The 13,597-nt window shown below is 36.9% G+C and overlaps 1 protein-coding gene across 1 annotated transcript in view; it reads left to right on the forward strand.

Annotated features, from left to right (window-relative positions):
* The first annotated feature begins 1,452 nt into the window (after window positions 1–1,452).
* Window positions 1,453–13,597, forward strand: part of nampt2 (nicotinamide phosphoribosyltransferase 2) — a 37,877-nt gene continuing 25,732 nt past the window's right edge. Inside the window, exon 1 of the mRNA XM_015347229.2 lies at window positions 1,453–1,733. Coding sequence (XP_015202715.1) covers window positions 1,686–1,733 — 48 coding nt within the window. The 5' untranslated portion in view covers window positions 1,453–1,685. The remainder of the gene's footprint in view (window positions 1,734–13,597) is intronic.

The raw sequence follows: 13,597 nt of genomic DNA on the forward strand, positions 1-13,597 counted from the left end.
TGTTTAACTGAAAAGGGGTTGTGGCATTTGAATTGAAAAGTAAAATAAACTAAACGTATTAAATTAATGTTCCCTCTTTAACACTGGAAATCTCCGTCATGACATCAGTCAAGACACCAGTTGTACTTTAACATCACTAAATTGTCATTTGTTTTTCTGCCACAAAGGTGAAAAAAACCAGGTTCTTCTTAAGAGATCAACACCAAAGAAAGTTATTAAAATCGACAGCTTGCTATTAAAATGTTCATATGAATGTTCAAACTGATTGAAAAATGCGAAACAAGGTGAATTTAGTACAGCCGAACTACTAGCAGTCATTTGACAGACAACAAATACTGTACATTACCTGTATAAACTATCCAGGCACTTAAGGGAAAGATAAATATGGATAAATAAGATAAACGATGATATGGCCAGCAGCCGTATTACCCTGCAACTCACAACTGGCAACCTACTGAAGCTAAGTGGGTTTGAGCCTGGTCAGTACCTGGATGTGAGACCTCCTGGGAAAAGGTTGCTGCTGGAAGAAGTGTTAGTGGGGCCAGCAGGGAGCGCTCACCCTGCGGTCCATGTGGGTCCTAATGCCCCAGTATAGTGATGGGAACACTATACTGTAAACAAGCGCCGTCCTTCAGATGAGACATAAAACTGATGTCCTGACTCTCTGTGGTCATTAAAAATCCCAGGGTGTTTCTCAAAGGGTGTAACCCCGGTGTCCTGGCCAAATTTCCCATTGGCCCTTACCAATCATGGCCTCCTAATAATCCCCCTCTATGAATTGGCTGCTCTCCTCCCCACTGATAGCTGGTGTGTGGTGAGCGTTTTGGTGCACTATGGCTGCTGTCGCATCATCCAGGTGGATGCTACACATTGGTGGTGGTGGAGTCCCCATTACCTATGAAGCGCTTTGAGGGGAGTGTCCAGAAAAGTGCAAGTGTAAGCAATTATTATTAATTATTATTACTTTAATAAAAATCCCAGTTATTGGGGAACTGAGACAAAATGTTTCCCATTGCATGCCTTGCAATGGTTTCAGGTTACACTCTGTAACTGAGAAAATAGAACAAAGTGTCCTGTGACACATTTTCATTTTCTATGTTAGGTGGTGAAGCAATAAGGCAACCAGAACATTGGGAAATGTAATTAAAAGGGTAAAATTTAAATACAGGAGTGTAAGCTATTATTATATAAATGCCCAATGGTTTTATTGTATTGTAAACGTAAGAATCTAATAATATATGTAAATATAATTGTTCCCTGGATATAGGAATAATTTAAGAAACAACACCGCTATTCTTTCAGAAAATATGACAGAAACAGAAACTTAGTCTGATCTAAGTGCCAGGAAACTGAACCTCGTTACTCATCTGATTAGGAGAAATCGAAACTTTGTTTCAGGATCTCCTCCTCTCAAGCCGTGACGTCACTCCAGTAGGTAGTGTCTGCGAGAAATCGGTCTCACGCAGCACGCAGTCAGGCTGGCTGAGGCTTCAGGCCCTCCCCTTCTGTACCCCGGACGCTGTAGTAACAGCATTGCATTGCCGCACTCAAACCTTGACATTCGGGAAGCAGCAGTAGGTAGGAGTTGTAAGCAGTATTTCTCCGTCTTAAAAGTCACGCTTTTACACTAAAGAAAGTAAGAGCCAGAAAGGCGGACATTCCTGCCTGACTTCAGTTCCCAAGAAATGGCTGCACAGGATTTTAACATCTTGCTGGCGACAGACTCGTACAAGGTACGTTACAGTATAATTTCTTATATAATATACTCTATAAGTTTGTATTCAAGCTGTTCATATGTGTTTAAAATCCAGCAAAAATCCAAACGGTAGAATTTCTCCCCCTTTCACTGTGTTTTACAAATGTAAGAACAAAGTTTTATTTAAAATTGTAGTCGGTGTTCAGAGGTCGCCACAGAATCAAGTGCTGGTGTGCAGCTGCCTCACAAGTCAGAGTTCTGAGTGGGAGGGACTTTGATAAATGTGATACTGAATGGATCGATTCTATTACAGTTGCGAGCGGTGAACGGGTAGCCATGAATACTGTACTGTAGTTCTAAACGTGCGTAACTGTTTTCGACACGATATTTATCGCTTAGCCTATCCATCGATTCACACAGCAAAAGTCACTTTTTTCTTTTAAAACCCGAATCAGCTAGACACGAGAGATAAAATGTTTGTAATTGCTGTCATCCTTTCAATGGTACTTTAACTTTATTTAAACGCACGTTGGCATTTTCTTTAGTGTTACTCAGACCAAACGCGACTGAGCTGCGTGGATGCGATCCTATACTATGAACCGGTTAGTGTTGCGCGCAACATATTGCATAAAGTTCCTTAATTTCAGTCATCAGACGATTTTCAACCTAAAAATCATAATGTCACCCGTGACTTGGAAAAGAATCATTCCCAGGAGCAAGTGTGTGTAAAACATACTTGAATTTTATTTACTTTTCCTAAAAGTTTTAACTTTCATTTTAAGTGGAAGCTTGTTACAGTATGTGAACTGCTTGTATACCAGTTCGTTTTGTTTTTGCTTGTAATGAATAATTGTACGACGGACGTAGAATCAGTAGCAAACTGTCAGTTATCCTTGTTTTTTTTGGGGGGGGTTTTCCTAAGTCATCCTACTGCATGTAACTGCTTGTGATCTGAATGGGATGAAGGGATCAAAACTAAAAATCGTTTTCTGTCTTCCAGAAAGGTCTCTCTAGGTCCGTTTTAACTGTTTTTTTTTTAATCTTGGTTATTGGAAGGTCCCCAGCAAAGAATAGGGATTTATTTTTAATTTAATGTTAAGTAAATTATAATCCCTTTATTTCAGGCAATTTGTTGTAATTTTTTAAAGATAAAACCCAGGGGTTATACTTCAGTGGAGAACACCACAGCTGTATTGCAAATGAAAATCATAGATTAATGAGGATTTGCCTTAGCAGGAAGGATCAGCAATGGTATTTCAGTCAAACAGCTAAGCAAAGATGGGTCTGGTCAGTACTGGGGTTTGGAGGCCTCTAGGAAACTCTTATAGCAGCAACGTGTTTGTAGACTGGTAGGGGGCACTCTTACCTCTGAACCAGAATTTCCAAACCTTTGTCCCAGTATAGGGACGAAGGGACAATGTGCTGTAATAGATATTCAATTAAGGTCTTAATTACCTGGTCATCTAAGAGCACATCCTAGTTGTTCAAAAGTGTAGAGGTATTAATCCAGGTGTACTGGCTGCAGAATTTCACTTTGGATTAGCACAATCTAGTCTCCCTAAATTTCTCCCTGAATTCGAATGGTGAGACAGTCTGTCTTGTCTCCATCTGTTTTGCTGGGTCTTCTGATCCAGAATAGCTGCAATATTTTACCTGGGTGGTTGTTGCTTTTCAGTGGTACTATAGATGACGTAGATTCCCTCCTATGTGTAAAGTGTGTTGGGATCCTTTATAGTTAAAAGCATTTTAAATGTAAAAATTAGAATTTTTAAGCACTTTTTATAGATACAAATCTACAAACAGAATATTTATTGTTGTAGAAAATATCAGTGTGCATCTGTGTGCCTGACATTAATTTAGAAGATTTTATTACCCCAAAGTGCTTTCTGCAGTAAATTCAGTTAATGAACACAGTAGAGTAGATTACTTTCAAGCTGTAAATTTAGTAGCTACATTCAGCTATATTCTCCACAGAGTGATCTGGGTATGCATAATACAAAAGGTCAGTGTGGAAGAGCAGACTAATGGTTTTATAACATTTGTGCCAATGAGCAAATGCCCATCAATTTAGCTTATGAAGTTTATAATTTGTGATGTTTTAATCAAACTTTTCTTAATTGTAAAGTATATAAAAGTAACTGCTTCTCTTGTTGTAATAATGATACAATTGACTCTCAGTCTGGAAGTTTAGATCTAGAATAGAATGTAGGCTCCTTCGGAACACTGCACAGAGGTGACACCCAGTTTTAAGGCTTGGACACTGCTCTAAATTAGAGTGCACACCTTCATCTATCTTTCCGCCATTCTTCTCCTTGTTTCGCAAGGGTGACCCTCCACACCTTGACCACCTGGATTGAGGAGCCACAGGGCTTCTGGGAGGAGTCTCCACTGAAGTTTCACACCTCCATCTTCTTATTCTGACTTCCAGAGCTGTCACTTCTCATTCAGGTCTCTTCCTGATTGTACTGTATCTGTGGCAGTTCTGTTCAGCCAGCAGCTCCTCTGCATTTCTGCTTTCAGACCTGATTTACTTGGCTTCCAGATTTCCTGAGCATGGCCGCACAGAAGATGTTCTCTGAATCTCTATCAGTGGACACTACACTTCCTTTTCATTAACTTCCGTCCTTTGGTTGGATCTTTTACAGTGGCCTTGCCATTTCTTGGGATTTAGATTGGTTCTTCCGTTCCTCAACTCCTTCAGTATCTTCATTTTACATTGTATTAAGAATGTTTTCTTAAAGATTAACTAGCATTGTATTGATGGCTGTGTTAACCGTAAATTTGAATGGTTTTATTTTATGTTACTGCCACCCACATATCTAATGAATGCCTTGGCATGGTCCTGTGATCAGACGCATTATCTGCATAATTAATGTCTTTCAGAAATCAGGTCCCATCTTTTTCCCTGCACTTCTGTGGTTCTACTTATCATTCATTACATCATCTTGTAAAGCAGGAAGCATGACAAGATGCGTCTCTTTCATCCTCATTTTAACTGCCAGGGAATATATTGCAACCTGCCATTTGCTAAAATTTCTTCTACATGATTTCATTCATCCATCCATCCATCCATTTTCTAACTCCATAACCCAATTCAGAGTCACAGGGGAGCTGGAGTCTATCCCGGCCAGCAGTGGGTGCAAGGTGGAGTATACTCTGCACGGTACACCAGTCCATTACTGGGCACACACAGACACAAATACATCATTTCGATAATATTAAAATAATCCAGTGTAGAAATGATTCATGTAAAATCTTTCATAAAGTATCTGGCCATAAACTGTTTCTCAAAATGCATAAAATGTTGCATATTTAGTATATATTGTATATTTAGATGCATAACTCATTTAAAGCACCACTTCTTAATCCAACCTGCTTAAAATAGACAAGGGAAAACTGTATCAACAGCAATAGGGGATCACATTACTTAAACTCACGTCTTCTTTCTGGATTTATGATGTGGTCTGTTTTCTATTTCTCTTTTTGATCTTCTGTGTCATATTACTGCTATTATGTTGCTCATAAAGGAATCTTAAAGAGGATTGTTGATTATTTAAGCATCTCCAGAGGCCTTTCTGTTTCTCAAGGCATCATTTTCTTCTTTGACTTTGCTAGAACTTTTTTTTCAGTCTTCAGGATGTGTGGAATTGTTGAAGATGTGGGCTGGTTCAGAAGGTGATGGGATGAGATTTTGTATCGCACAACTTTATTTATTTCTATTTGTTTAACTGCATGTTTTCTGGTCATCTTAATTTTTTATTGCTTTATCTTGTCACCTTGCAGTCTCTTACCCTGTACAACATAACTCATTTTGTTCTTATTGGCTCATTTCCTTTTCTATAGAGATGTATTGTTTAGTAGCTGTTTTTTGATCTGCAAAATATACTTCTTTATTTGTCTCTTTGAGACCTTCTGAATCCTACAAATGGGTTTTGCCTGTTCTGTGGCCTTGTTATTATCACATGCAAACTTGTCATATTGAAAAATTGTTAATGCATTCCAGGTGGAAAAAATATGTACTTTTTGTGAGATATGCTGTGCTACAGCAATGAGTTCCTTAAAAAGTTGCTTCTTGTTTTATTTAAATGTATTGGTTTCTATTGGTGTTTTTAAGAAAGTGATGTTTAGTTTTCCTAATCCTTAAATAATGCAACAGAAATATCCTTAAAGGTGTCTCTAAAGTGTCATTTTGAGTTTGTCTTATTATTTTATAATGATTTATCATGCAGTGTAAACAGCACAATCTGGGCTCTTATTCTGGGGAATATTTATGGTCCACTATTTAGAATAACATTACATTTAAAGCACATGATTAAGTTGAGGTGTAATGCACAAAAACTGTGAGTTACAGTGTAGAATCAGAAATATGCATGTCCGTTTGTTCCTTGTTGAAAGTTATAGTTGCCCAATTCTGGAACTCTATGATTCCTTAGATGAATATTATATTGTGCAACTAATAAATAGCCTACTTCATCAGAGTCCTACAGAGCTTCTCCTTGATGTTCCCTTATTGATGTTTAAAAGTTGTAGGGTAATTTCTTTTAGTTGTATCTAGCTCATAACAACCTTTAGTGTTTTGACAACATGAGAATACTTCTACTACTACAAATTAATGGGCAAGACTTTTGCCTCATGCATTATTTTTTATCATATTCTTTTACTATAAGTGTTATATTATATATTTTATATAATATTATATAAATATATCTAGTATGAAGAAATGCACATATTTTAATGGGATATAAATATAGTATGCAGTATTTTTTAATTTTGTAAATTTTCTTTACAAATGTTTTGCAAAAAATCCTATTGTAATATTTTCATTATTTTTTCCAAATTTAATTTGAACACATTCATGTTTCAAAGGTGCTGATTTTATTTTTTTCATATTATCTCTTTTACTTTTACAGTTTACGTTCAGGATTACTAGTGTACCTGCTTTTTTTGTGTGATACATATGAATAATTTATTAACCTTAATTGAGATTTTCATATGCTATTGCAAAATCTAAAATCTAGACTGCTGTAACAGTTCTATATTATTATACTCTAAAATGCTATGTCATAACAGCTAATGGTGTTAACCCCTTTGTCCTAATAATCTCCACTGTGCGGTTGTATACAGACTCCCTAAAGTCCCATCTTAATTGAATTTGTGAGTTTGTCACTTCTCTGCTTGATCACCAATGCAGTGGGATTGTTGCTGCAAAATGGCTGAGTGTGTTACCCAGGTGGGGATGCACTTCTAGATAAAGTGAGCCTAAAGTGAGCTTTGAGATACTTTGAGTGAAAAAAAAACCTCTCTCTGTACCTGCAATTAATTACGTTCAAGTAGGGAGCTGCGTCACAACTTGAAGAAGGCTGTATGGTTGAGACTTTGTTTCTCCTTTCTGTTTTTCATTGTGAAATTAACCTTTACTTGTTCCTTTGTAATTATGCTTTTTTCGTATTGTTTGCAATCCTGCTTTTAATCTCTTGGTCCCTGCATATATATAATGTACTGTAGCTTGTAAAGACACTTGGGTTTTGGTACTCAAGCCAAAAACACATCACTATATCTTCGTCAGGATTTAAAAAAATGCAGATTAAGTCGCAGACATGGTTCTTGCTAAGGACATGCTTCTTGCATCAAGCTGTGAAATAGCTTGATTTCTTTGTGTTCATATTGTATGTTAAGCTATGTTCTTACATCTAGTGCCCTCTTTAATCTTTAAATTAATCAATGTTTGTTTATGTCAGGGTGTGTGTTGATGTGAAATTCATTTTTAGAGGCTTTGCCATGCAACGTAGGGATGTTAAACCCTGTTTCTGTATAATATTAACTTAAATAGTACTGTTTCTGGATAGTCTCCACTCTGGACTTATTATATGGCTTCTCAAGTTTCCTCTTTATTTATTTGATTAAACCATTTCTCACTTCTCCAGCAGTTCTGTTGTGTTTTCGAACTGTTGTGTGTCAGATGTGGGCTGCAATGAAATGGTGGGTTACAATATTCTTTATATACTAACAGTATGCAGTATATATATTATACAGTATGTGTTATGACCTTATTAGTGTTGTGTACGTTACTATAAAGCAGTAGGTTTTAGTAAGTTGCAGAGCTGGAACAGATGGCACTGAGATAACCTGACAAAATTAAAGAGTTTTGGTGATAGCGATGCCTTCTGGTATGCTTGCAAATTGCAGAGTGTTTTGCAATTTGTACAGTACATGTAAAATTGTGGGCAACACTGCATAGTGGATGAGCCTTTGGACTCATACAGTATGATGTAAGTGACAGGATGTGGGTTTGAGTCCCTGCTGCAGACCCAATGGCCCGCTCAGGATCTGGTGTGGACTTTTTACCTTTTTCAAAATACATCTAACCTTTTTGGAGAGAATAAAGTTATTGACAGTAATGAAACAGCAAGCTCAGTAATATGATTAAGGTATTTGGAACTCAATGTAAAAGAGACCTTTAAGTATGTTTTTAAAGGTATTTTGTGTTAAATTATCTGTTTGTGCTGCAATGTCTTTACACTTTCAGTTAAATGTTACTATGAAAAGTATTTTTCTGAACTTTGTCGTTAGAGAATGTGTTTTTTTTTGTCGTAAAGTCTCTTTTCACAGTTTAATTATGCAAACTGTGTAATACAGGCTTTTCAAGTAACTGTGTATCCCAAATAGAAACTCAAAAGCTTATTTTATTAAGACTCTGCTATACAACTGCCTTTTTTGGGGTCTTGACAAAATTGTTTATACTGTAAGTCTTTAGAAATAGCATATGAAAAACAGTTGTTTTAATATGTCATGTTCACTGGAACTGCTATTACCGTGTTCCCACAAATTGTGATAAGTAGCTGTGCCTGGGATAATTATAGCAGAAGTTCTAAATTTAAAGTGGTACCATTAAGCAACATAAGGCTTATTTTATGCATTAAATTACTTCACATTTGATCAGAGCCACAGTATTGAACTTTTTTTTTTGTTATTCTGGCGTTATGTTAATAATATCAAACAGGTTTTACATCGTGTAACTTCATCACATCTCTGATTCTTGCAAACTGTTGTGGCTTTTGGTTTCATCAGTGAGGAAACATGCAGTCCAACTTGAAGCATACGTTTTATTCTTGTGTAAACGAAAGTAAAACCAGATCTGCCCATCTGGATTTTATAACGCAAAGAAGAAACAGATTTAGTTTCCATTTCCTTGACATTACATTATAATCTCGTGAGAGATTAAGATGATTTAAATTGTGTGGCACTTAGCCTGTTACTTCGGGTGTTTGTACAGTATATAGCTTTGAGTCCTACCATCTGGCACCTACATCTCTGCACACTACTTAACACAAATTTAAAGCTGCTCTTAAAACTGTATTAGTGTGTTATTTTGTAAGGTTAAGTTTGCTAAATTCAGTATTGTTTGTTGATTTGCTTCTTTCACTCTGTGCAACAGTCATTTAATTTGGATTGTAATTGTTTGATTTATAAATATTTTATCAGGTACCCATGTTTCAGTGTTGCAGTGTGTTACTAACTGTGTAAAATCTAATTTGCCCTGCCTCACTCAGATCAAACAGTAATGCTGACCAAGATGTTCACTTAAGATGAATCAGTGGCATGAATAGTGTGATCAGTATTTACTGCACATAAAGAGTATCAGTTTAACAAAGGATGTATTACTTCATTTACATATCATTTTCTTTCTGTTTAAGCGTTACACCAAATAGCCTCTACGCAATCTTAAATTGCCCATGTGATTGTTGGGCCAGATAATCTCATTGTGCATGTGCTGCCTGTCGTGGAGTGTTCATGGAATTTTTGATACAGAACAGGGAGAACATAACAAGCAGATAAGGCAGACTAGGCAAGGACTTATTTGTGGCCTATGTTTACAAGTTATGCTTTGATTTAGTAAAGCTTTCTGCAAAGAAACGTAATAGGGGGCATTTTGACGTGAACTGCATTAAGCTCTTAAGGCAGATTTTCATTTTATTACAGCTTTTTCCAGTGTTAAACTACTGAAGGGAACAGGTCAAGTCAGGGTCATGGTGCTGAGGGAATGCGTACTTTGGATTTCTCGAATCCGTTAATCAGATGTGAACTGATGTCAAACTGTGAAGCCATAAAATTCCTGTTCCATATGAGCTAATATATATCTGATTAATTTCTTATCTTGTACCTGTCAAATATATAATATAATAAAACCTATTCACCTGTCCCTTGATTAACTTACACCTGGTTCCCAGATTTTTGCTGTAACAAAATAGACATTTGCATTAGAGCACCATCTTCATAGTGTCACCTCCCACATCATACAGTAGGTCCTAATTGCGTCTGTATTCTTAGAATATTTACTTTATTTATCTGAATTAGTCTATATAGGATAGTAAATTATTATATACAATAGTGTTTTTACGTTGATGATTCAATGTATTTGTAGGGTAAAAATGGTGATTCTAATTATTTTCTAAACTTCAGGAAAGAATCAGAATGTTTAACATGTAAAGTAATAGGAATATGGTTTTCAGTTTACAAATTGTTACCTTACCAGCAGTTTTGGAGGAAAGAATTATGTTTTTGTAAATTGAAAGATGGGTGTGTAATATTTCTTTTCCAATGGTTTGTCTTATGTGACATAATTGCCTATTTCTTTCTTTAAGTACCCTTCCACTAGGACTTACTGTAAGTCTTCAACTATTAGTTAGAACTGTCAGGTAAAGGACATTATGGCTTTTAATGCCGTCTTGGGCCCATTTGGGTAGCAGCGGCTACGGTCCAGATTTCACCCACACTCCTGTTAGCTCAGTGCTCTGAATAGCATGCAGGGAGTTGTGCTTTCTTTTTTAACCCAAAACGACACCAACTGCTTGCCCTAAATAAAATAACAGTGTACGATCTGTTTTTTCTGCTTTCCAGCCCTGGAGATAGTAATTTATGATGGGGCTTACCCTTCTGTAACACTGCATTGATCAGTCTTTGCAACCATATTACAGCAGGCCATAACATCAGAGTCCAGAGGATAGATACAGAGGTACTGTATAAACTACTGTACATGAAAGACTGTAATACAAATGTCTGCAAAGGATCCTACTAGCGACTCAAGAATCCAAATAGGCAGCTTTCCCTTCCAATATTAAATTTTAACAGGAAATGGAAGCAAATAATTATGAAATTCAAATTAAAGGTTGAGATTTGCATTTGCAGATTTGAAAAATATACAGGTTTCATCACTTGTGCTTGCTTGTCCAGGAAGCATGATTCCAGTGAAACATCTCTCTCCCAGAGTGAAGTTAAATCTAGGCTGACCAGATGACTTGCTGCTAATCAGGACTGTTGGAGACAGGACAGGGGTTTAAGGTTGATTTCCAAGTTCTTTTTGCAGCGATTAATATAAACAAATACTGCTGTGCAGTAATGGTGTAATACTGATCAGCAGTTCACTATTCTTGCCAACACTCGAATCTTGTGAACAGCTGAACAATCTTACTGATGTGTTCAAAAGCATCATTTCAAATCTGGCTTTATGGGGAACAGATGATCAGTATTATGTGTTTCCAGCGCACAGGTGTTAAAACGCTGATTTTCAAAACAGCAGAGGCGTAGTGCTGAATTTACAAATTATCATCCTCCAATTTAAGGGCAATCTTAAAACCCTGCCCAGACATAGCATCTCCAGGTGAACCTGGAGTAATATGCTTACCTTGCAAATTGCAGACATTTCTTAGGTGTAAGTGTGCTCAATAATTTCATTTTGTTCAGTGCATGACTGTCAATATGGGAGTATAGAACAAGCTACCCAGCCATGTTGTTCAAGTTGATACCCTGGCGTCTTTCAAGAAATGTCTGGATGAGATCCAATGATTATTAACTCTTAGCTAGAAAACAAGCCAGATGAGCTACATTTTTTCTCATTTGAGTAGTTTTGGTTTTCATTACAGTCAATATAATGTTAAAGAAACTAACCCCTGAAGCACAATTTGTCTCCATCAGGTTGTTGTATGACAGTGAAGAAAGGAATTATGTTGTGTCTTTTTAGACATACCCTCTACCTTCTGTTCTTCCTTTTTGTTGGCACATCAGCAGAAGAAACCTGGATATACATTGCAGAATGTCCAAAACCTTGAGGGCACAGACTGTTTTCTCTCATCGTGCATCTGTTTATGTAATTACAGCCTCGTGTTGTAACTGTGAGGTAGCGGGTGATGTGTTTTTGTCTAAGACAACATCACACTTTGTCCTATTTTTCTAGGACTAGGGTAGGGGATGAATATTTTTTTTTCATGTTAGTTTAATTAGTTGACACCTTCATTCAAGCAGTCCTGCAGTGCAAAACTAACAGTGAACTGTGAAAATAAACCATGACAAAAGTGTAATTTTCTGTCATAATGTATTAAGGGCTGGCATGGTGTCATAGTGGTTAGCATTTCTTCCTCTCAGTGCTGGGGCCCTGGGTTCAATTCCTGGGGTGCTATCTGTGTGGAATTTGTATGTTCCCCCTGTGTTCGTATGCGTTTCCTCCCACAGACCAAAGACATCCTGATAGGTTAATCGGCCTCTAGCAAAACTGACCCAGGTCTTAGCATGTGATTGTTTGTGTCTGCGTGTGTCCTGCAATGGACTGGCATCCCATCCACGATGTATCCTGGTCTGTGCCCGTTGCTTGCTGAGATAGACTCCAGCTTGTCAGCGACCCTGAATTGGATGAAGTGGCATGAAATAGGATGGATGCATTAAGCAAAACACCACTGAAGTTGCAGCAGATAGATAGTTATGAGTTGTGGGGGTGCAGAAGTCCTGATGCCTCCAGGTATCTGGGGAGTGAGCAGAACAAGTGGCAGGAGAGTGACAACTGCTAAGTAACCAGCAGACATGAGCAAAGAGGACAAGAAGGAGATGAGGTATAAAAGCAGCAGCAAAACAGGATATATTCTAGGTGGCCTGGTGTTACAAGAGTATCCAGAATTGGAGGCAAGACCATCTTAATCTCTAATTTGGCAGGAAAGACAGAGAAGGCTCTAGTCATAGCCCTGATATAAACTGCCCAAAAAATCTTGTATGAACTATGAATTAGGTGCCTACAAAAGACAACTATTTATTGATGCAGTATGTGCTGATTCAGTGCTGAACCCAGGATGTGGAGGGAGGAGCGATGCTCTACAGAAACCGATTTGTGTACAGTTCGTTTCATGCAAAACCTATTAGTGTCTGTTTTTAAGAAAAAAGGTCAAATCCATACTGTATTAAATTTACTATAATTGTATCTTTGGGACAATAAAGAAACTTTTATGTTACTGCCTTCTGCAACTGGCATTTTATGATGTTCCCAGTGGAACATATTTGGAGGTTTATTGAATTTAGCATGAGAACTCACACAAGAGCTGTGTAGTGTGGTGATTTGGACTATTTTCCCTCACATTTAGTAGTGCTGTTACTTTTTTCTGCCTGAATCATTAGATGAACAACACCAAAGTTATTGAACATTTTCACAACAAAAAAAAAAAATTGTGGGCTACTTTACTGGGACCCGAACAAATAAATACAGTAATTAAATACAGCATAATATTTAATATATATTTAAATAAATATAAACACATTATTATATAAATTAATATACAGTATAAAGTAATTTCATTAAATAAATACAGTGTTCAATGTGTAAATCAATAAATCCATTTGCAACTGATCAAATGTAAATCAGGGCAGGAACATAAATATACAGTTATTTCAGCTACTAGCAACTAGGGTGATTTCAAAGGTGTTTGAGAGACCATTAACAATCAAAATCACCTTATTGAAATAAAGACAAACTACTCAGCAGTGTTCTGTGAAGATGAAGAAACTGCCCAGAGTAGTACAGGTAAAAAGGTCAAATGTTGCCTTATGATTAATTTGTCTGTCAAAGTGTACAACATGCTACGA

The sequence above is a fragment of the Lepisosteus oculatus genome, chromosome 4, assembly GCF_040954835.1.
Source record: "Lepisosteus oculatus isolate fLepOcu1 chromosome 4, fLepOcu1.hap2, whole genome shotgun sequence".
NCBI lineage: Eukaryota > Metazoa > Chordata > Actinopteri > Semionotiformes > Lepisosteidae > Lepisosteus > Lepisosteus oculatus.